Here is a 25,803-nt window from a genome sequence, read left to right on the forward strand (position 1 = left end):
TTTTTCTTTTGAAAGGCTGTTACTCTTACAGATATAATTTTAACATCAACACAGATATAACAACAAAGAACGATTATCTGTTAAAAGAGAAGAATAAAGAATGTAGCCAAAATAATTATGCAAGATGTCTGTAACTTAAACCAAAGAAAAGAGCATTTTCTTAATTATATTTGTCAAAATTCAAGTGAAACAGTAATTTTAATCTCCCTTGAGTTCAAATTTACATTCAGGGTTCTTCTCATAAAAAATTAAGTGCGAAAATGGAATTAGACATTTTTTTCAATTGTAAATACTGTATAGAGCATAAAGACCACAGGGTTTATAATTTCTGTAAGTAATTACTCTTGTCACTTGAGGAGAAGTAGGTATTTGAAATAAAAGCAATGAATCAGGGATTAACAGTCCTCTGAAGAACATATCATTTTCCCTCTCCCTGGTTCAGTGTGAGTCTTTTTGTTTGTTTGTTTCCACAGAGTATCTGCACAACCACCACTGCATTTTTGCACTTTTTCTTCCTGGCTTCATTCTGTTGGGTTTTGACTGAGGCGTGGCAATCATATATGGCTGTAACTGGAAAAATTAGGACACGGCTTATAAGAAAACGCTTTTTGTGCCTTGGATGGGGTAAGCATATTGATATACCCTTTCGTGCTCTTCTCAAAATGACTCTGAACACATATTATAAAGTAGTCAAGAGTGATTAGACACAGGCTACTCTGTGTCTAATTTAATCTACGGAAGTGAAAATACATGAGCTGGTCAATTTTGAACATTTGTTGGTCATTTGGAACTTTAAAAGGAAGTAAGTATTGAATGCTCATTTAGCTAGTCAGTTAACATTCAACAGTGCCTAGATAGTATGAGATGAGACCCGAGATACCTACACACAGAAAAACAGTGCTCTCTGTTAATATTTTCTGAAAGTGCAAAATACCTTAAAATTTTCAAAGCCTAATGTGTGATGGTTCACTAGGCATGTACTCCCACCAAGAAAACTTAGAGGACTTCATTTCAAGAAATCTCAAAGCAATTAAAGAATAAAGCAATTCATTTCACAGGGAGAACACCATTTAGAGAAGTAATGAAACCTCACAACTAGTCAACGTGATCCTCAAAAGTAGAAACAGAATTGCTGACAGACTGAGAATTAATTTTTCACTTGTGCTTATTAAGAAGTTTGTCTCAAATTGCCTCATGACATGGACATCTCAAAGATCTATATTATAGGGCCAATTCTACTGATAGCCTGGTTAATTTAAGAAGCCACTTTTAGAAGAAGCCCAAATATATAATAATATCTACCGTATTAGAAGATGGCATATGGGAAGCTAAGAGGAACCTGGGAAATTACAAATAAGTGTACTTATAACAATTCCAGAATAATTTAGGCTGAAAAAATATGATCAAGAACACTTAAATATTATTCATTAGGTTTCAGCAAGGTCTGTTATGTCTAATTAATATATTAAGACTTTATCCACAGACAAATGGAAAAGCAGTTAAGAACTTGAAGAGTAGGCCAGACATGGTGGCTCACGCCTGTAATCTTAGCACTTTGGGAAGCCGAGGCAGGTGGACTGCCTGAGTGCGGGAGTTCGAGATTAGCCTGAGCAACACTGCAAAACCCCATCTCTACCAAAATTGCAAAAAATTAGCCAGGAGTGATGGCACATACCTGTATTCCCAGCTATCAGGAGGCTAAGGTGGGAGGATTGCATGAGCCTGGGAAGTGGAGGTTGGAATGAGCCAAGATCACACCATGACACTCCAACCTGTGTGGCAGAGTAAGACCCCATCTCACACAAACACAAAAGTTGAAGACTTTGTTCCACTTAGAATTTCATCAAATTTTTGTCTAAATTTCATGACAAAGGCCTTCTAAAGTTGAAGTAGTATTTAAATCAAGGGACACTTTTGCCATAAATTAGTACTATTCTAAGAAATACAGAATACAGGTGAAAGAACACATTTTTTGATGAAGAATAAAACATGGTGATTTTCAGAATTGGTGACTACCTTGTTTAAAATTATTACTAAAGATTTTGAGGAGAGGGTTCACCAACAATCTCCAGATTTACAGCTAATATTTAAACTAGGTAGCAAAAACCTAAACTGATGGTGCTAAAGTATCAGAAAGTTTATGGGTTGGCAGAATAGTGGTGTATGTGTTTCATTATGAACAAGTACAACATAATGAGTCTAGTAAAATTTAATCTAAATTGTATGAAATAAATACTATTAATTCTTCAGTTATAACCCATGAGGGATTTTTTTCCCTAATGAACTTGGTCCAATCAAAAAAATCAACAAATGACTTATGTGAAGGAAGAGGAGGAGGAGGAGGAACAAGAAGAGGAGAAACAGAAGGAGGAAAGGGAGGATAAGGATGAAGAAGGGACTATATATTTATAATTTTATATACATATATGTATGTGAAACTATATATAGTCACCGGTGTTCGTTTAACACTATGGTGTGTCCCTCTGAGATGTTTTCCATAGTTCTTGTCATTAAATATCATGAAGGAATGTGATGTCACTAGAGAAGGCTCACAGAAGAAGGAGAATAGATTCAAGTATGTGAAATGATAGTAAGAAAGAAGATGGGCAGAGGAGATACAAGAAGATAATTAGATGACGGATATTTCAACCAGAAAAGGCAAACATGATCTTCCTGAAAAGAAGGCATAACCAAAACTTAAAAAAAAAAAATCTTTAAACAGTGTAGATTAGAGACTCTACCAAAACACAGGGAGGTTCCATTGAACTTGAATGAGGTAAGTGTAATTCCCATAAATGTAAACTAAAAGAAGATGCTAGCTCAGAATTGGTACAGGTATGTAGGTAATTGAACTCTCTGTTTCTACATTCTTGTTATTATAAGCAAATTATAAAGAAAGTGTTAACTGATAAGATTTATATTTTTTTCTGTCTTATATAAGTACAACTTGATGTGGATCAATATGTGGCCAATGGAATGTTCCACTTCACTGATATTACATCACACCAGAACATCCAGTTTTTGCCTTTCTGATTTTATAACTATAAATTTCTTTTATAACAGTGTAAACCCCTAGGGAAAAAAATAACTTTAAAAATGTACTAAATCTCTGTTATTACTTCCATTTAAACCCATGTCAAATGTGGTGGTAACCTAGCAACAACAGAGAAGTGCAGTAAGTTAAAAGCTCAGCTACCTCTCTCATATTTTTAAACTTGAAAGAAATTTTGTAATAGAAACGTACCTTGTGAAGTGACTCATCCAAAGATAGTTTCTCTGATTTAAGCATCTGGAGTTTGTTCTGGCTTTTCTTAGGCCAGTATGCATAGTGGTTATAGCTAAATATGAATGCGTGACATTGCTTTTCTTGCAGGTTTACCAGCATTAGTAGTGGCCACATCTGTAGGCTTCACCAGAACAAAAGGATATGGCACTGATCACTAGTAAGTCCATCCACAGTGATAAATCATGTTTATAATTTAACAAATCATCAAAGAGTCTTGGTTGGCACTGCTGATGGCTTGCATTTTGTCATGGAATCATTAACAATGGTAGAAATTGCATTAGTAAGGAACAAAACAAGGTAACTTAAATCTACAAAAGTTAAGAAGTAAATGTTGTGGCACTGTTCAGAATCTTTGTTTCAGTTTCCCATTTCTTAATAAGACCAGCATATTTGGCTTTTAAAATATTTCAGTAGTTATTGTGCATGCCCAATCTCAAATAAATTGAGAACTGGATAAGTCTTGACATACTTACTTTTTAGAATGTGATGCTGCTATGAGCTTCTAATTCCATTAATGATAATGTATATTGTTATTGGCCGGGCGCGGTGGCTCAAGCCTGTAATCCCAGCACTTTGGGAGGCCGAGACGGGCGGATCACGAGGTCAGGAGATCGAGACCATCCTGGCTAACACGGTGAAACCCCGTCTCTACTAAAATATACAAAAAATTAGCCGGGCGAGATGGCGGGCGCCTGTAGTCCCAGCTACTCGGGAGGCTGAGGCGAGAGAATGGCGTAAACCTGGGAGGCGGAGCTTGCAGTGAGCTGAGATCCGGCCACTGCACTCCAGCCTGGGCGACAGAGCGAGACTCCGTCTCAAAAAAAAAAAAAAAAAAAAAAAAAAAAAATGATAATGTATATTGTTATTAACCAAGTTTTGTCATGTTAGTTCAAGTTTTGTTGCTATGTTAGGGCAATGCATACTAACAATTATAGATCAAGAGAACCAATGGATTTTACATTAGAAAATACTTGGACTATGCAAGAAATTAAAAGGGAGAAAAGTTATAAGATATCAGCTTATTTTATAGTGGTAGTGCTGATAAATTCTATGAGAGAATTTGTGGTAAAGTTTAAATTTAACATTTTAAATCTAAACAATGCACTTTCATGTTTTATTTTATCTGCTTCCAAGTTGAGGAGGCAATTAAGAAGTGGGGAAAAAGATGCACATCTTATTAACAGTATATGTTTTAAAGCATGATGTTCTGTTTAATTATTTTGGGTTTGAGGTAGGAATCTCTGCTAATTAGGCCCTCTGGTAGGTTCGTACAAATTGTAAACATACTGAGAGAGATTATTTCACCTGTTTATCCTAAAGAAACTTCTGAAAAGTTTAAGAAGCTCGTGTCATCAGAGCATTTTTATGCAATCTATATTATTTTTAAAAATTCTGATAGCATAGATGGCAGAGTACTGGCTACTACAGCACTATCACCTTAATTTATTACTTTTTACAATAGCATAATTATTGGTATACATCTATTTTTGGAAAGTCACTGTATTGGGAATATGGGAATAAGCAAGATTATATATATGATGGTTCCTACTTTCAAAGAGTTCATAATTAAAGTGCAGTACAATACAATAAGTAATGCATTTATTTTATAACTATAAATTTTTATAACAGTGCAAACGCCTAGGGAAAAAATAAAAGATATACTGAATCTCTATTAGTATATCTTGAAAGATATACTAAACCTCAGTTTGAAGGTTAGTATACACAAAATTACAGTGGGAATTTAGTGGCAGAGATTAGTTTACACAAACATACAGTGGGAATTTAGTGGCAATCTTAAAGACACAATCTAAAGTATTCTGTGAGACTAAGGTGTTTTCTCCAGGTATATTATTTAAAAATAGATATTAAAATGGAAAAGTACATTTTTATCTTTCTGCTGTTATGTCGAGGAACAATAACTAAATGCAGACTTTGAATATACATACACATATTTGTATATATATGCTAATATAGTATTTCTTTGTGTACATATATAATTAATTACTAGGTAAATATGTTTAAGGTATAATTTACATACGGTAACATTCACCCTATTAAGTGTATAGTTCTGTGAGTTTTGAGAAATACGTAAGTCATGTAACCACCATCACAATTAATATAGAGCAGTTTATTGTTAGAACAGATACAGAGCAGTTACTGTTCATTGTTATTACTTTTAAAGGCAGCATGCTGATTCTGTAAACTGAGAAGAAATAGTGCAAGGGTCAAACATCAAAGAACAGGTGCATGCGATGGTGGTCATGACTCTGCATCAGCAGGCCCTCACGCTTCCCTCATTTTTACTTTCCTGGATTCTGCATGGGCAGATGTGCCACCCTGCAAAGCCCCCAGTGTCAGCCCCATTCCCTCTGCATTTCCCTCTGCTGTGAGGAACTGTTTCTTCCCAAATCGATTATCTTGTCTCTATCAATGCAAACCTGTATCTCTTGGTGAATTTAGTCATTGAAACAAACACAGCTGCATTTATTTTTATTCAAAAGCTTATCTTTAGGAAATTTTCTTAGTAGTTTGGTGAAAAAGTAAAACTAGAAGAAAAATAGCATGCAAATGTAGCTTATCCATTCCCTGCAATGATGGCTTTTAAACCAATTTCTCCCAATATTTCAATGGCCTCAAGGAAGAGCAGGTAAATGGCACATCTAAAACTCTAAAAAAAATACACTGTTCTTGCTTTAAAGTACATTTGAAAAAATCCATAATGGATATAAAGCAGCATTTTATAAAATGTAAATAACACTCACCTTTGTATTGAAAGTAAATACAGAAACCTCACTGCAGCAGTAATTTGTCTAAAACGTTTCAACTGCCTGAAAGTAAATCCTTATAATAAAACTGTTTCAGTTAGACATATATAGTATTTCTTACTCATGAAATGATATAATTCTAGTTTTTTCTATATCCTCTATGTATTTTTTTTATTACAAATCTTTAACATGTGCCAAAATTGCAAGGCTAAATGTATAGTCTAAGTTGTTTGTATCACACTTTAGTGGTCTAATACTTGTCACTAATTTTTGTTAGTTCTCATCTAATGTTATTTTCAGCTGCTGGCTCTCTCTTGAAGGAGGACTACTTTATGCTTTTGTGGGACCTGCAGCTGCTGTTGTCCTGGTAAACATCGAAATCAACTTATTTTGTTTTCTTAGGAAAAAAAAAAAGACTAATTTCTTTCAATCAGAGTGGCAATTTTGATAATGTAGTTCTTGTGTAGAAATTTTAAAGTTCAATGGACTATTATTCTGATTGAATATCAATTGTTATTCAGTCTTTTATTCTAAAATATTCATATTTTGAATACTGAAGAATATTAAACTGGGAGTATGGTATTTCTCTTACAGTAATTTCAGATTTGTGAAGAAGTTTGAGTAAGTGTTAATGAATTCTTCCTCTTTAATGTATAGAATCTCATCATTTACCATAATCTCACCTTTACAGTATTCTGTATAATACATATGGTTATTAATAGGGAAATCTCTTTAAGGCTGTCCCTGTCAAATATCTAAAGGAAATATATTCTAAACTTCAGTGATACTGACATTTTGGATCATATGTTTGTTTGTTGCAGAGGCTGTCTTGTGTGTTTTAGCAGGTTCGGCAGCATCCTTCTTCCCTACATACTACATACCAGTAGCACCCCCTAGTCATAACACTCAAAAATATCTTCAGACATTTTCCGATGGTCCCTAGGGGTCAAAATCATCCCTGTTTAAGAATCACTGCCATATGTCATAGATAAGGATTTTAAATTTCTCTTTTGAAGCCAAAAAATAATTGTTTAAAATTTTAAACTATGGTAATGTGAAATATTTCCTTCCAATTTGCCTTTCTCTTTCTCTGTTTGGATTTATTGATTACAAATTTTTCTTGCCCAGTGCATCTTTAAAGAAAATAAGGGAGGAAAGAAACAGTCTAAATTAAATACAAATATTCATATTGCTGTACAATTATATTTCTAATTGGAAAGTTACTCTTTGGTTTCTTGAATGATTCATTCAAAAAATTGGAACGTAGTGACATGCTACTAATTCTGATGTCAGTTTTTTCTTCCTTTAAGCTTGTTCTCCCTCCACTAAGCTGTAACAGGGAGCAGAAACTGTCTATAATTTGCAAGAAAAATAAAATCAAGGCAAGAATCTTAGAGCACAAGGAAATCAAAACTATTAGACACCTTTTTGTCTGCTGCATTGAATTTTTATTTAATCAACTGAATTATTTCCCTAAGCTTCTAGATTAATGCCCATATAACACTAAAATGGAGAAACAGAGTATGTATATAATTGAAACACCAAAGTATGGTCTTTGGAGGGGTGACAAATTCCCTTATGATAAAGTTGTAGATTACTAGAATCCATAGAATACACTTTTTCTCTTAGTTTAAATAATGAGAGTTACATAGGTGAATAAGTATTCTCTTGATTAAATGGTGTCTTGTCAGGAAACTATGAAGAGTGACTCTTCCTAGGTCCATACTTAATAGGCATGTTTTGCATCTTCCTTACATTAGCAACTGGACACATTTTCGCTTTATATTCACCATCTTCATTGGCAGCAGGGCAGGGTTACACCAAGATTGGAAAGAGGCAAGAAAGGCAAAAAGAAGAACATATTTTTCATTTACTTATTGGACTGGATTCCCTGATCAGAAAGTGTTGGTAGATTAGAGAACTGTGGGGGCTCATGGTAAGCTGGTATGAATAGACATCTATGCAGTTTTTACAGTTTTACTTGAAAAAGGAAAAATAAGTGTGATTTCATTTCATGTCGTGCAAAAGACTTTTTAAGTGAGAATAAGAAAGTCTTAGAAAGAAAATGATAGAACTGTACACTAGAGCATATTTTAAAAATTAGCACTAGGGTCCATTGTGAAAAAGATTCTGGTGAATTGAATAGGCTTTCCTTTCTGCCTAGAAAAGCATGGTACATCAAAATGCTCCCCTTCCACAGAAGAGAATAACCACACAGCATAAGGAATTTAGGCATTCTGTTCTCTGTGTTGGGAATAATGACAAATCATCAGCACCTTTTGCTGCCAGGGCTCACCCTAGCCTCATGCTCTATGATTCAGAATCTCCTGGCTCGCGGGCATAGGGTAAAACTCATTTAGCCAAATGATTTTACTCAGGGTTGACTCAGACAGAAGAATGCCAGATTGGCATAGTATGGTACCATTTAAAAGTCAGGCAATTGAAGGTTAATTTCCCCAGTGTTAACTGCAAAGCATGGAAATTAAATGAACTTAATGTACTTTACAACTTTAAAGTAGCACACCACTGTTAAATTGTTCCGTATGCCTCTGTGCACTTATAAAATGTTTGAGAGTGCTTCATACCACTACTACTGATACGGTGGTTATGAATTGATAAAAATAATAGGATTTTCAGGAGAAACAGGGACCTGATTCCCTTCAATATCATTGAAAGGTCAACTTTGTTTCTGTTTGACAGGTCAACATGGTGATTGGCATTTTGGTATTTAATAAACTTGTTTCCAGAGATGGAATCCTAGATAAAAAGCTCAAACACAGAGCCGGGTAAGCTGCAATTGGTGGATTTTGAAGGGTATTTACTAGTGAATCCCGTACTCCAATTTCAGACCATCACTGACTGCATTTGACTATGCCTTGAATTTTGTTATTGATGTACTAGTGTGTCCGGTAGATTCTGCCATATAAAAGTTTCCAATGTGCTATTTTTAAGTAATATGACCAAAAATCTAAAAATACTATACCAGGCCATTAGGAAATTTGGAGTGTATTTGTGCATATTGCCTGCTTGTCAGATAAGAACATTAAACGTTGAGGCTAGACTTACAATGGTTGTCGTTAGGTAAGGGTTTTCAAAGCCTTCCTCGTTTTGGTCACAAAGGTCGGGAGGTAGATTGAACACAGTGTTGGTATGTGACAGAGCAGAATCAAAACAAGCAAACCTAAACAGGGCAAAATACTATATTTTCTTTGACTAATTGTATATATCAGGAAAAAAATCTTCACTTGGAATAATCACTTATCAAGCACTATTTGTGTGTGTCTTATATTTTCATTCTTTATGACATTTTTAATCTAACTGGCTAAAAAGAGTTATTCATAATTTTCACACTTTAACCTCTTATAAAACTTAGAAAAGCATCTCCCTTAATTTTACTGTTATTATAATATATAAATATCTGATGACTTATTGTATGTTATCATATATATCTGGCCAGGCATGGTGGCTCACACCTGTAATCCCAGCACTTTGGGAGGCCGAGGCGGGCAGATCACGAGGTCAGGAGATCTAGACCATGGTGAAACTCAGTCTCTACTAAAAATGCAAAAAAATTTGCGGGATGTGGTGACGGGTGCCTGTAGTCCCAGCTACTCGGGAGGCTGAGGCAGGAGAATGGCGGGAACCAGGGAGGTGGAGCTTGCAAAGAGCCGGGATCGCGCCACTGCACTCCAGCCTGGGTGACAGAGCGAGACTGGGTCTCAAAAAAAAAAAAAAAAAAAAAGATGTATGTGTGTGTGTGTATATATATATATATAATGTATTATATATTATATATATATCTATATTTTATATATATCTATATTTTATATATATAATGACAGTAATGTCTCATCTCTAGATTGTTAGTAGCTTTTTAAGGTTATGTCATCCTTTATCATATCAATTTGTTGCCACTTGAATGAAATATTAATGCCTTTGATTTTTGCTTTGTGACCTTCCCTATAAAAAGTTTCCAGCTTTCTCCTTTCCATTGAACTGTACCCTCATTCAAAACTTACCCATGTAATATTCTTTTCTTCCATAATTTATGGTATTATTTAATAGTCACACTAATTGATCAGTTACTTGTAAAATTTTAAGTCCTTTGTGTTCTTATAACTTATGTAATGATTTATATAATAAGATAATCTGAGTATTTCTTTTCCCTAGCAAAAGACTAAATTTAACGGCTTTTAATATAAAAATTTGATATCATTTATCTCAAACACTAGAAATGCCATAGTGTAATAAAAACATCACTGAAAGTTTCTTCCTGAGGGGAGGTCACTTCTCTCATTTAGAGATTTTTTTCACAGCAGGTGAGTTTCTATAACATCCTTAAATATGTAGACTTGAACGTAGTACAAACACAACTCTCTAGATCATTTGAACACAAAATTTTCACACAATTACTCTTGTTATTATGCCACATGTGGTGGGAATTGGAGTAAGCTTCTTCAGTTATTTCTGTCCAGATTAATCATGTAAGAATATACTGATCAGACTGAGTACTGGGATAGAAACTCAGTTCTGCTGCCAGTAGTATAAACTTACATAATTTAAACAACCTCAATAATAAAATGGGAACTTTAGTGGTTAAGATAAACCTCCGCAATTTACTAGCTGTGTCTATGTGCCTTTGGGCATGTTACATTTTGCAACTCAGTCTCCTCATCTGTTAAATGGGGAAAATAACTCATGCCTCATAGAGTATATGAAAATATAATGTGTATAAAGCACACATTAGAGAATCTAGCATATAGCAAGCATTCACTCAACAGTGGCTGCTCTTCTGAGAAGCCAACCTGAACAGATGGGGTTGTTTTGGAAGGTCTCTAACTATCAATCAAGAATCCATGATTCTACCATCCATGACATGAAGGTCAAAAAAAGAGATAAGATCATTGAAATGAATATGATGTTGAAGATTTATTAAATTCATAGTATTTTTTCTTATTTAATTATTTTATGTGTAAAGCCCAGTTTAATTCATATAGCTCTTTATAAGAGATCATAAAGGTTTAGAAGAAATGACAATAGTGTCATATTATGAATTTAGAAATTATCCATTTCAATCTACATATTAACAAATAAGTTATTCTAAACATATTCTTAGAAGTTACATATGTTTCACTGGCAAAACTGAATTGGTATTTTTCTGGTTCAAAGGCCACTGCTAGAGAAACAGAAATGTTAACTTATGTTATAAAAGCAGAATGTTGGCTACTGTCCAAAGCAGAAAAGAACTATTAACAAATTAATTACTTTAGATTTTCAAACTGTATTTCTAATATAAAGTACTATTTTAGCTTAAGCAAATATAGATTGAAATTGGTACTCCATTCCAAAGTGCAATTGAAGGAAATTTTTGGAAGCTATAGAGGTTTGAATAATTTTAGTTCACAGAAAAGTAGTGAGGACAGTGAAGAACAGTCCCCAGTGAAGAAGAAATAATCAAAATTAACTAAAGAAGCATTAAGCAGGAAGCTAATTGGTTGACTTGACAACCAGTCCTCTTAATTGTGAAAATCATTTCAACTTATTTGAATATACACATATATCAAGCATTTCTTTTACAACTAGGTTGTTATTTAAAACCAAATATTGTACCAAGATGTTCCTTCTCCCATTTTTTCTGTTTCTTTGTTCCCTTTCTTCTTTTTTATAATCAGTTGTTAGACACTGCCAACCATATAGTTTGTGCTCAATAAATATTTGTAAGGAATTAATAAGTGAATGTTTAATAAATAATACAATAGCTAAACAAGTTTTATAATACCCAAACTATATTAATATTTTTTCTACTGAAATTCTTTTTTCTTTTTAAATTTTAAGTTCAGGAGTACAAGTACAGGCTTGTTACCTGGATAAACTTGTGTCACAGGGATTTGTTGTACAGATTATTTCATACTGAGGTATTAAGCCTAGTACCCATTAGTTTACCAAGAAGAAATTTATTATAAATACAACACATCTTAAATAAAATGATAATCAGAATGAATGAAATCAGGATAAAAATGGCATGTATATTTTTAGAACATCTTCAGCAGACAATTTAAGTTTCTCTATTTTTCTGCGGTGGAACTTTCTTGTCTACTGTCTTAAACTTCTTTGTCTTACCTACCTGAAACTAAGGAAACTGAATTATTAGTACCCTTTACAAATTTCATGTGATTTTTTTTTAAAGAGAGGCTGGCACATTTCCTTTCCAGGGAATATTTTATGTTATTAACAATAAATCAGTCAGACTTTTTTTCTTTAAACAAAAGAGAAAAATAACATGGAAAGGGAACTAGAACCTGTAGATTTTAAGATCCACAGTAATAACTGGAGTAGACAGAACGACCTGAAGACAAATGTGTGTAAAGTTTTTCTATTTAATGTGACTTTGCTTCTATAATGTGATCCTACCCTGGTGCCCTGGTGGATATATTGGTTAAATTTAAATGTATGGACAACTCAAGTGTTTTTTTTTTTCTACTGTTTGAACTTTTAATTTTATAAATGCGTAATTTCTTCTATAATAAAGAAACAAGATCTTATTTTTCAATGCAACAACCAATTTAGCCTCTAGACTATGTGTTTTTCATATTATATTAATTTCCATAGTGGTCACATAAACTAGGAAAAAACATTGCATGTCTCTAGGTAACTTATCTTTATTCTACTTCATGCACATCCAGTAATAGAATGCCAAAGGTGTCCTACCAGTTAACATCAAGCATAGTTTTGAACAGTTAGCCCTGACTAAGGGAAGTAGGCATAGATCTTGTAGTTAGCCTCAAATAAATCTCAAATAAAGACAAATAAGCATTTTAAATAATGGCTTAAAATTTATCTTCAGACAGGCTTATGATTGTATTAAATCACAGTTTTCAAAACTAAAATACACCATGTACTTAAAATTATTTTTTAGTAATATTTGGCTTTCAATCTTGTTTCAGAGCCTAGAGGCAACATATTTTTAGATTAAGAAAGACAACTGCATCAGTGTTTGAAGTATAAACACCATACAGCCTATCTTCTGTGATAAAGGAAACAATATGTAACTAATCTATCCCTTTTTCATATTAATCTGATCAGATTTAACAAGATTAAAGAAATTCAAATGTTTAGTTAGAGAAGTGGTACTTGTTCCTGTTTGTTCATCAGCATAATCTATGGAGCTTTAAAAAAGGCAGATGCCTAAGTCCTATTAAATTAGAGTCTTTGTGGTTGAGGCCAGATAGACAGCTGATGCGCAGCCACTGTGGAGAATACTAGTCTATGTACTCCTTTAGGATGTACACACCGACATGTCCATTCAGGCATTCCTAAACGAAACTGGACAGACTAATGGATACATATTATTTTGAAACGTTTGGACACATTTGGCTAGTACATATGCCCTGGACTGGATCAGTAAAGTGAGGGATTTAGTGTCTTATTCCCCACCCCCACACCCATGTCTGAAAGCTTTGATTTTTCTCACAGGATCTGCTGATCAATCTACTTACTTAATCACTTTCAGATTTGTTATCTCATATCATTACTATTCACAAGTGAGTACCCTTATTTAAAATAATCCAGAGATTCTAAATTATGAGCATCTTACAACTTTCTCCCTTCTGCCACTTTTCTTATACACATAGTAATGCAACTCTGCTATAAGATTCTTTATGAAAACCTACAAAGTAATCATTTTAGCCATAGACACCACATAGGAATGCACTATGCACACTGCAGAGCATTATTCCAAGGTGTTTGGAATTTTTAATTCAAGTAATTTCTTTTTGGTTTTTCCTGAAAGGTTTATGTTCTAATAAATCTGTAATTTTCAAGGTACACTTTTCTAAAGCGAAATGTGTATAAAGTTTTTCCATGTAATATAACTTTGCTTCTATAATGTAGTAGATGGAGTATGAATTGTTTGAATCTGAATTTATGGGCAAAATCCTCTACACCAGAATAGACCATTTAAATGCTAGGAGATTGGAGTCTATGATAAATGTTCAGAAATAATATTTTGAACTTAATGATTATGTTAAATGTGTTTTATGAAAGCAGAAAACTATCACTCTTTTATTATCAACTAATATTTCATCAAATTTCATCAGCCCCTATATTCAGATCATCCTAAAATGTGAACGATACATTGATATTGTAAGAAATTTCAAAATATGAATCTCTTGAGAAAAAAGCTACATCGTCAACAGATAATTGAAGACTCCTAAAATCCATTTCCTCCTATGTTGGACTTCTAATTATGTACATTTCAGAAGGTTCTCACAGAAATATATGCCTTCTGCAATTAACAATGAACATCCTCAGAGCTAGGAGTCCCCACATGTTTGATTATCGGGGTCTGAATAAAGGGTTTTCACTGTGTATCTACAGAAGTACATACTTATGTTACTTATGTTTAAGTCAGTGTATTGAACAACTTTGATCAATAGACACAGGGCCACTTATGGTGTAATGATGGAAATATGTTTTGCATGCAACAAAGGCCCATATTAAAAGGTAAATGTTACAAAGATAATTTGTAGTATAAACGCATCTTTACAACAACTTAGAGCATTCATTTTTGATAAATATACTTTTCTGCATGAAATCGTATTTAAAAGCTAACTTGCAGCAGCAACTTTTTTTGGTGACAATTCAATATTTTGTTCTTTTTGTGGGTGTTCTGTTTGTTTGCAGTCAGATGAGTGAGCCTCATAGCGGTTTGACGCTCAAATGTGCCAAGTGTGGAGTAGTTTCAACAACAGCTTTGTCAGCCACCACCGCCAGTAACGCCATGTTAGTCCCAATCATTTACATCTTCTTGTTACAAATCTTTTACAGTGCATGTGAGAAAATGCTATGATGAAAAAAAAATTGTGTTTGCTAATACAAGAGCAGAGTATATTTAAATATTTGTAATTGGCAACTGTCTTTAGAGCTATTGTGGGATAGTATATAAAAAAATAAATAAGACTCTCAAATGTCATCTGCTTTGTGGTTTCCAAGTTAATGGTCTTGGAACCACATACAAAAATGCTTTGTTGAATGGGGGTTTGGCTATGGCCTGGGGTGTGACGTACAGCTACGTAATGTTGCTTTCTTGGTCTCAACAGGGCGTCTCTTTGGAGCTCCTGCGTGGTGTTGCCCCTTCTGGCTTTGACATGGATGTCTGCGGTGCTGGCCATGACAGATAAACGCTCCATATTGTTTCAAATACTTTTTGCTGTGTTTGATTCATTGCAAGGCTTTGTTATAGTCATGGTCCACTGCATTCTTCGGAGAGAGGTGAGAAGCATTCTTGTGATAGAGAACAGTGATGGTTGGAAGGGTATTTCCTGCTAACAAGAATGATCTTTTAATATCTTGATGTTCAGATTAAAGCTGGTCTCTTCCATTGACAATCACTTGGGAATCAAAGCTGAAGGAACGCTTTAAGAGACAGCTTGGGAGGGCCCCCAGCCCTCTGAAGGTGACAGATTAGAACAGATGGGACTATGCCAGGAAAAACAAAACCAGAGGTGTCAAAAGCCAGGGAGAATAGATTTAAGAGAAGCTACATGGAGTGATTTGTATAAATAAGTCTGTTAGAAAAACTAGTGAATAAGAGGGCATAGAGGCATATGTTTTAAAGACACGGTTCATGAGCGTAGTGCAGTGATAGTTCTTAAGCATTCCCTAATTCACATTTCTTCACACAGCACACCCTCATTGCATATATTAACTAATACTATTTTAAGTAGAAAACATTGAAGATGAATTCTTAGTTCTTTTGTCTCTTTGCTAAGTTTTGGTTATGATTACGATGGATTATTGCTTTTGATATGGATGTTTACTCTTAGGAAAACACTAAAAATGTATACAGCGAGACATGATAGGCAGTGATCGTCTCCAAGAACTGTAGACGTATTATCATATCAGCATTTATCTGGATCATGATTGAGGTTCATTGTCAGTAGTAGGGAAAGAAAGAAGTCATATTTCATGAATGGAGACACTAAGTAGCATCAGATCCATCCAGGACAGTAAGAGATTTCAGACTTGAGTTGTCTAGAAATAAAATGTTGTTTTCCAACCTGTGTGAAAATTATTTTGAATGCTTGCAAGCACTGAGAATATTTACAAGGTTTATGAGTCATTTTAGCATTTACTCTAAGGATGAGTGGTGACAAAAACACACATGACATAGTGCCATGCTAGTCATTTTGAGAAAACAATCTAGTCTGTCATTTTGCATTATCTAGCTTGTTTGAGAAGTTTATTGCAATGTGCACATTGCAATAAAACACATGTGCATATGAGTATAAACCCTATAGTTTTGCAGTGATGTGCAGAGATTACCAGTGGCTTTTACCTGATTTATCAGATGGGAAGAACAATATTTATGAGCTGTTTTATTTTATTTTTAATTATACTTTAAGTTCTGAGACACGTGCAGAAAGGGCAGGTTTGTTACATAGGTATACATGTGCCATGGTGGTTGCTGCACCCATCAACCCGACATCTACATTAGGTATTTCTCCTAATGCTATCTCTCCTCTAGCCCCCCATCCTCTGACAGGCCCTGGTGTGTGATGTTCCCCTCCCTGTGTCCATGTGTTCTCATTGTTCAACTCCCACTTATGAGTGAGAACATGCAGTGTTTGGGTTTCTGTTCCTGTGTTAGTTCGCTGAGAATGATGGTTTCCAGCTTCATCCATGTCCCTGCAAAGGACATGAACTCATCCTTTTTCAATAGCTGCATAGTATTCCATGGTGTATATGTGCCACATTTTCTTTATCCAGTCTATCACTGATGGGCATTTGGGTTGGTTCCAAGTTTTTGCTATTGTGAAGAGTGCTGCAATAAACACACGTGTACATGTGTCTTTATAGTAGAATGATTTATAATCCTTGGGGTATATAACCAGTAATGGGATTGCTGGGTCAAATGGTATTTCTGGTTCTAGATCCTTGAGGAATCGTCACACTGTCTTCCACAATGGTTGAACTAATTTACACTCCCACCAACAGTGTAAAAGCCTTCCTGTTTATCCACATCCTCTCCAGTATCTGTTGTTTCCTCACTTTTTAATGATCACCATTCTAACTGGCATGAGGTGGTATCTCATTGTGGTTTTGATTTACATTTCTCTAATGACCAGTGATGATGATCTATTTTTCATATGTTTGTTGGCTGCATAAATGTCTTAATAAGATACAGATGTCAGTAATAAACCCACGTGTATTCTAAGAACACGCTATGAAGAAAATCAATGAAAACCAATAAGCAATAACTTCACATTGCAAGAGGAGAAGAGTATTTTAGCATTTAAAAAGTCTGATGTCGTTTACAGTTGCCAAGCCTTACTATTCCCTTAGCAAATTTCTACCTAGAATATCAACATTAAAAATCTTCCAAGTATTGAATTATTTATGGACCAAAGGAGTAGAAATTAAGAGGAAATTGAATAATAATTTAGCTTGTGTTCTCCAACTATAATTATCTTATGGGTCTGCTATATTAATATTATCACTAATAATTAAGTAACGAGATTGTTCTAAATGATTAGACACATAATACATTTTTGATTGATGATTAAGGATGAAGTATTTCAGGTTTTAAGTAAGATACATGATGATATACCTACATGCAGTTTTTAGAAGATATTAGTACCTTAGCTGTTTGTTTATGAGTAGAACAGTGCTGCATCACTATATAAGCTTCTCTTTTTCTTCAGAATAAGCTTGCTAGATAGTCTTAAGCTATCATCAAAATATGCAGGTTTTAAAGTGGCAGATATTATGGTGGCTAATTATCAAATGTTTGCTGTTTACATGAAGAAAAATACTTGGCACAAAAATTCTTGATTTCCCTCAGAACTTTTTCATACTTGCTAATTGGACCATTAACTGTCAAAAACACGATTTACAAGTAATTAATCATATAATAAATCCTTCTGCTAAAGTAGGTGTCTCTAAATACATGTTTTCTGTACTAATAGAAAATAAAAGTATAGATACATCTCTGTTGTTGCATTTTCAATTATTAGTTCAAGTTGAATAATTTTATAGAAAATGAATTAACAGCAGAGTGTCATAACACTCTTTATCTGCATCATTGAAATGGCAAATCATGTATTTCTTTTTTTTTTAATTGAACATTAAAAGTACCCTATGACATTGCTGTAAATACACAGAGCAGATTTCAGGTATATGGCAATTCTGCTTCAGAATTCCTAGAGGAAGATTTTATTTAAACACCTTGTTTAGAAGGATTTTACAGATCCCAAGGAAGATATCATAGGAGGCCTCATTTGGAACACGGAAATTCTTTTTGACCTCCTAAAGGTGTTTTGCCTGACACTAGCAATGGGTATATCTCAGATCACTTGTGATCACATTGCCCTGACATTACCACGGTTCAAGAGAAGAGAAGTATCTTCCCATTTCCTCTGTGTCTCCACTGAACAGTAATTTCATAAAGATTTACCAAAGCAAATGGAATAGATAGCTACATGTAAAACATTAGGTAGTGATTTATATCTATTAATCTACTTGATAAATTATAATTGGATCCTAGAAATACAGTTTTATCTCTACTGCTCTTCACTTTAAAATATTTGCTTCACTAAAATTCATGTGGGCTTTTATTTCTTAAAAATATATAAGCAATGTAAAATATATATTTTGTAATGTAGAGACTGGATACATATATATATATATATATATTTCTATTTCTATGTATTTTTGACAGACACTAACATAATTTGGTCTTTAATATGACTGTCCCAATATGAATTCAGAAGGCTTTACCCATATTTATTATTTCTGTGGAGGAAGTGGTCTACACAGGGGAAGAATATAGCCTTGCAGTTTAAGAAGGAGAAAAGAAGTGAAATACTATAACTATGATATTTTTAATGTGCTGCGTATGGAGCCTACTTTATTTTAAAAGTGCCTTTTCTTTTAGTGGGTCCAATTTTAAAATCATTTCAAATCAGGAGAAAAGGGAGAAATGATTACTCTGTTTTGCCAAATCAATTATATCCCACTAAAAAAAATTTTAATGTTTGCAGAACTATTTGTTCTGACCTTCAGACCTAAAATCTTAATATTTAGACTTTATAAAATTTATATTCTTGAAAATACAGTTTCTTCTTCTGAAATAACTTTTCTTTTGAATTACTTTACTAAATCTCTCTGGAAAAAAAAGACAAAAAGAGGAAATAAGAATAAAAAAAAGAAGCCATCTGATCATCACAATACCTACTTTTAGCAACAGAACCTAAATCTTAGAAGCTAATATATAACAGCTAATTAGACAGAATTTAATACAACGAGTATAGAGGCTTTCCTTCTTTTATCCATCATTTTTTTTTAGAATTTATTTGAATTAAACAGATAACAGAATATACTATTTACTATTCCCCACATTGCTATGGAAATGGAAAGACACAAGAGTTAGGAAACCTTTGAAATAGTTACTGTTGCTAGGAAACCACTTTCTTGGTGCCTGCACATTCTTCTCATCTTTCTGTCTCTGGCTGTGCCTGGCTCTAAGACAATCTTACAGCTCTATGTCAGAGGGGGAAAATCACAAGATCGTGATACAAAACAAGCCACAATAAAACTATTTCACTAAATGGTAGGATAAAAGGAAAGTGCTTAAATGGATAATTTTGTTATATCAGTGTGTGAGAATCCTGTGGCTGTTCTGAAGCATCACTAACAGGGCCAAACTCCTCTTTTCTCTTTCCCAAGCACTGGCAGGAGGTATAGGCTGCACCAGATAAGGTCCCAAAATCTGTATCCAAACCTGTGAAGTCATCTTGTAGGGAAATGCTTAAAATAAAAACCTTTTCTTTCTTCCTTCTCCCACTCCCACCCTTTTAAGCCTATTTTCTATTTAGTCTTATTATTTCCACAAGGCGTACAGATAAACAAAATGATTTACATGCACATGGCAGTGAATATGTAAAACAGACAAGCACCCTTACTTGTCTAATGTAAAATGAATAATATTCCAAAGTAAATCAGTAAAAACAATAAATGAAGCCAGTAGTGATGAAATAACTAGATAAAAATATGTAAAGAGTCCATATTGCACATAATATAGCTCAGATAGTTACGTGAACCTCCAGGTTTGACTGCTTACAGGGAAACTGAGTATGACTCTTTAGCATGGAAGGGTATACCTGTGCCTTCCTTTACTGCAGGATGGGTCCGCTGTTTTAGTTGGTCTTTGAAGAGGAAGGAGGAAGTGATAAAAGACTTCCAAACTCATGGGTTCCTAAGGGAGCAATGAGGTTAGAAGATTAGGGAAGTGAAGGTTTCTGTTAGAGGAAGATGGAGAAAGGTTACTGGGCATATGGTTTCCATGGAGTGGGGCCTGTGGTGAATAGTAGAGAGTTTGATTCTTCTCTGGGACCATATGAAGCATGTGGAGACATAAAGCAAATGATGTGATCCTGGACCCTAGTGATTTTTTTTTTTTTTTTTGATAGCTATGACTGAAGCAGCAAAAGAAAAACAATACTGATGACATTTGAGGACAAAGCATTGACTGAGTGATGTTTTGTGCTTTCCGATCAGGGTGTTCAATGACCATGATAAGTGGCCATTATGAGTGGTCTCATAAAGAAAGTTAAATCGATTTCAGAGTTCATAAGTAGCTCAGGGCAGAGAGGGTCAGGGTACTGATTCTAACATTTTGAGCTTGCTCGGAAGGTGGTTGTACTGATTTTAACATTTTGATTCTAACATTTTGAGCTTCCTCAGAAGAAAACTTCAGGCCAATTTCCCTGATGAACATCAATGTAAACATCCTCAATAAAATACTGGCAAACCGAATCCAGCAGCACATGAAAAATCTTACCCACTTTGATCAAATTGGCTTCATGCCTGGGATGCAAGTCTGGTTCAAAATATGCAAATCACTAAACGTAATCCATCACATAAACAGAACCAATTACAAAAACCACGTGATTATCTCAATAGATGCAGAAAAGGCCTTTGACAAAATTCAACAGCCCTTCATGCTAAAAACTCTCAATAAACTAGGTATTGATGGAACTTATCTCAAAACAATAAGAGCTATTTATGACAAAACCACAGCCAATATCATACTGAATGGGCAAAAGCTGGAAGCATTTCCTTTGAAAACTGGCACTAGATAAGGATGCCCTCTCTCACCGCTCCTATTCAACACAGTATTGAAAGTTCTGGCCAGGGCAATCAGGCAAGAGAAAGAAATAAAGCGTATTCAAATAGGAAGAGAGGAATTCAAATTGTCTCTCTTTGCAGATGACATGATTGTATATTTGGAAAACCCTATTGTCTCATCCCAAAATCTCCTTAAGCTGGTAAGCAACTTCAGCAACGTCTCAAGATAACAAAATTAATGTGCAAAAATCACAAGCATTCCTATACACCAATAATAGACAAACAGAGAGCCAAATTATGAGTGAACTCCCATTCACAATTGCTTCAAAGAGAATAAAATACCTGGGAATCCAACTTACAAGGGATGTGAAGGAACTCTTCAAGGAGAACTGCAAACCACTGCTCAAGGAAATAAAGAGAGGACACAAACAAATGGAAAAACATTCCATGCTCATGGATAGGAAGAATCAATATCATGAAAATGGCCATACTACCCAAAGTAATTTATAGATTTAATGCTATCCCTATCAAGCTGCAATTGACTTTCTTCACAGAATTAGAAAAAACTACTTTAAGTTTCACATGGAAACAAAAAAGAACCTGTATAGCTAAGACAATCCTAAGCAAAAAGAACAAAGCTGGAGGCATCACGCTACCTGACTTCAAACCATACTACAAGGCTACAGTAACCAAAACAGCATGGTACTAGTACCAAAACAGATATATAGACTAATGGAACAGAACAGAGGCCAACCTATGGAATGGGAGGAAATTTTTGCAATCTATCCATCTGACAGAGGGCTAATATCCAGCATCTACAAGGAACTTAAACAAATTTACAAGAAAAAAAAGTGGGCAAAGGATATAAACAGACACTTCTCAAAAGAAGACACTTATGCAGCCAACAAACATATGAAAAATAGCTCATCATCACTAGTCATTAGAGAAATGCAAATCAAAACCACAGTGAGATACCATCTCATGCCAGTTAGAATGGTGATCATTAAAAAGTGAGGAAACAACAGATACTGGAGAGGATGTGGATAAACAGGAAGGCTTTTACACTGTTGGTGGGAGTGTAAATTAGCTCAACCATTGTGGAAGACAGTGTGACGATTCCTCAAGGATCTAGAACCAGAAATACCATTTGACCCAGCAATCCCATTACTGGGTATATACCCAAAGGATTATACATCATTCTACTATAAAGACACATATACATGTGTGTTTATTGCAGCACTCTTCACAATAGCAAAACATTGGAACCAACCCAAATGCCCATCAGTGATAGACTGGATAAAGAAAATGTGGCACATACACACCATGGAATTCTATGAAGTCATAAAAAAGAATGAGTTCATGTCCTTTGCAGGGACGTGGATGAAGCTGGAAACCATCATTCTCAGCAAACTAACACAGGAACTGAAAACCAGACACCGCATGTTCTCACTCATAAGTGGGAGTTGAACAGTGAGAACACATGGACACAGGGAGGGGAACATCACACACCAGGGCCTGTCAGGAGTTGGGGGCCTAGGGGAGAGATAGCATTAGGAGAAATACCTAATGTAGATGTTGGGTTGATGGGTGCAGCAACCACCATGGCACATGTATACCTATGTGACAAATCTGCATGTTCTGCATAGTTATCCCAAAACTTAAAGTATAATAATAATAAATAAAAGAATTAAGCAAGATGGGAGTTGGTTTCTAAGAGCTTTATGCTTGTCAGCCTGATTGAAAGTTCATAAAGAAACACATTTCAGAAAAATGTTGTTTCATTTGTAATAAAATAGGATGTGGGGCCAGGGACAGCGGCTCATGCCTGTAATCCTAGCACTTTTTTTGGGAGCCAAGATGGGAGGATTGCTTGAGGCCTGGACTTTTAGACCAGCCTGGGCAACACAGTGAGACCCCCATCTCTACAAAAACATTTAAAAAAACATTTAGCCAGGTGTGGTGGTGTGCACCTGTATTACCAGCTACTCAGGGGGATAAGGCAGGAGGGTTAGGTCAAGGCTGCAGTGAGCCATGATTGAGCCACTGCACTCTAGCCTGGGTGACAGAGTGAGGCCTCATCTCTAAAAAGAAAAAAAAAAAAAAAATAGAATGAGGTACTTTGTAATGGGAGAATGTCTGCAGGTATAAAAATAAACCTGGATTTTACCAGAACAGAGAATGAGGCACACAAAAACTGCTTTTAAATAAGAGCATGGGCATGACACAGGCAAGGACAATATGCTCATATTCTTATATACCTTTCCAAGAAATCACCAACCTCATTTGACCCAAAAGTCATCCCACTTCTTAGGCAGGGAAATGTAAATTCGAATTCTCCTTCCAGATTAAGCTTTCCTGACTTAGCAAAATTGCAATTATATTATGAATATTTACATCAGTCTTGATTTTCACACATGATTCTCCTAGTCCATGCAGAGATTTAAGGGGTTAACAAGAGCATGAAATAAGATGGGTGAAATGGTATCAGTAAAAAAGTTCAGACAAAGAGTTCATAACAGAAATTGACAAACTCTGTCATGCCTGCCAGTTAACATCAAACCATTGCTTGCTGTTACCCACAGTTCTTCTGTGGAAGCCTCACACTGCCCTCCCAGCTGTTCCCTACTCTGGGTAGCAGTATGGTGCTTCTGTCTATACTCAAGAAGAGTAGGTTGGGCACGGTGGCTCATGCCTGTAATCCCAGCACTTTGGGAGGCTGAGGCGGGTGGATCACCTGAGATCAGGAGTTCAAGACCAGCCTGGCTAACATGATGAAACCCTGTCTCTACTAAAAAATAACAAAAAAAAAAAAAAAATTAGCTGGGCATGGTGGCAGGTGCCTGTAGTCCCAGCTACTCAGGAGGCTGAGGCAGAGAATCACTTGAACTCAGGAGGCGGAGGTCATAGTGAGCTGAGATCGTGCCACTGCACTCCAGCCTGCCTGACAGAGCAAGACTCTGTCCAAAAAAAAAAAAAAAAAAAAGAAGGACAAACTAATAACCGGAGGTTCGATGTGTCTTAAATAAAGGTTCGGACTGAAAACTTATCTGATTAACTCATTTCTTATTTTTTATCTAAATCAGGAAAGGTTGGAAATTATGGTACAGCAACTTAATTTCTGACCAGTTGGAAATAGTTGTTTTGGTTTATTCCTTCACTTAAACTATCTTATTCTTTGATCAGTAAGACAATAGGTTGGTACATTGGAATGACTAGCTTTCAAGTCAAGTGACCTGATTCCATTCCCAGCTCTGCTACTTGTTATTGTTATGATCTTGAGCAAGTTACTTAAGCTCTCTAAGCTTCAGAGTCCTCTTCTATGACACTGAAATAATGTCTGCCACAAAGGGAATGGCATGAGGCTGAAATGAAATATCACCTGAAGAAGGCATGGGATCGTCGTGTCTGACACATAATTTCCCTTTCCTTCCTTTCTATTCTCTTGCTGAAGAAATGCTGCTACATCTTTTTCAGATCATGCACATGCCATATAATTTAGAGAAGCTTATATGACCTCCTCGAACTGATATAAAAAGTAATTTGAAGGTAAAGAGATATAACAATTTTAGAGATTAAGCGATAGATCTTTTAGATATTAAGGGATTCTAATAGAAAGTCACTGGGACTGAAATTTGGCTCTGGAGTGCATATGTTTCTTTCATTGTATAGTAAATGGCAGACTTTTTGTTTATTTGCTTTGCTATCAGCAAAGTCATTTAATATTTTAATAATGTGAAGTCACTCATAATTCATTCATATTAATGGTTATATCAAGTGTCATAATACATATGAAATTGAAAAGTCATTCCTTTCATGATTAGATTGTATAGAATGTAATGATTACAAAAAGCTGAGCTGTTTGTTCAAATATGAAACAATGGTAGAAATGAGATTCAAAAAATAAAAGGCCACATAAGAAAGTCTTCTCCCCTGAAGGAAAAATTACAAATAAAAACAAGAATGTAACTTTACTTATTTTCCTGGTTTAGAATAATCCTCTTGAGTTGGAAATCAAGAAGAATTACTGTAGGTAGAACTGTCTTCTTAAAAGTGAAGATTCAGGGTCTGATTTGCTCAGTAGCTAAATACAGAACCCATTTCAAACTGTGTAGCTCTTTCCTGTGAGGTTTGTCTGAATTGCAACACTGCCAAACATCGCTCGGTGCTCTTCCCCAGCAATCTCTAACTCTGGCACCGGCTTCCATAATGACACTCTGCCAGCTGCCTTCAGAGCAAGGACCAATCTAGAAGCTCTCAGCCTACTGTTGTTGATATAAAGTGAATCCCTCTCCTGGTTCAGAAGACAAGAGCGAGACACACCCCTACAAACCTCTTTGAACTCATGTCTCGTCCAAAAATCCATCAGAGTTTATAGCTTTTTCAGGAGTTTTTAGAGCAGCCCCCAGCAGGAGCCAGTCAAAATAACTTTGGAAGTGCATGGTTGGTTTCTTTTCAGGAGACAACCTTGACAGCTAATTGTTTTTTCTTCACCGTATTGTGTGATGTTTCTTACCATTCTTTTTTTTTCTTTCATTTTACAACATGCCATTAGGTTGCCTTACAGTCTCCTAAATATCTCAGTGTTAGTTACATATCTGTTCCTTGCTACTCCTGCAGATATTTGAC

General features: G+C 35.1%; 1 protein-coding gene across 3 annotated transcripts in view; it reads left to right on the forward strand.

Annotated features, from left to right (window-relative positions):
• The window catches only part of ADGRB3 (adhesion G protein-coupled receptor B3), a 771,030-nt gene that overhangs the window by 705,724 nt on the left and 39,503 nt on the right, over positions 1 to 25,803 (forward strand). For 2 of the 3 annotated variants that reach the window (XM_033217557.1, XM_033217558.1), the window contains 6 exons: positions 474 to 624; positions 3,374 to 3,443; positions 6,352 to 6,418; positions 8,752 to 8,837; positions 14,734 to 14,832; positions 15,150 to 15,321. In XM_033217557.1, coding sequence (XP_033073448.1) covers positions 474 to 624; positions 3,374 to 3,443; positions 6,352 to 6,418; positions 8,752 to 8,837; positions 14,734 to 14,832; positions 15,150 to 15,321 — 645 coding nt within the window. The remainder of the gene's footprint in view (positions 1 to 473; positions 625 to 3,373; positions 3,444 to 6,351; positions 6,419 to 8,751; positions 8,838 to 14,733; positions 14,833 to 15,149; positions 15,322 to 25,803) is intronic. The other variant, XM_033217559.1, reaches the window with a different exon arrangement.

The sequence above is a fragment of the Trachypithecus francoisi genome, unplaced genomic scaffold, assembly GCF_009764315.1.
Source record: "Trachypithecus francoisi isolate TF-2019V2 unplaced genomic scaffold, Tfra_2.0 Lachesis_group10, whole genome shotgun sequence".
NCBI classification, from domain to species: domain Eukaryota; kingdom Metazoa; phylum Chordata; class Mammalia; order Primates; family Cercopithecidae; genus Trachypithecus; species Trachypithecus francoisi.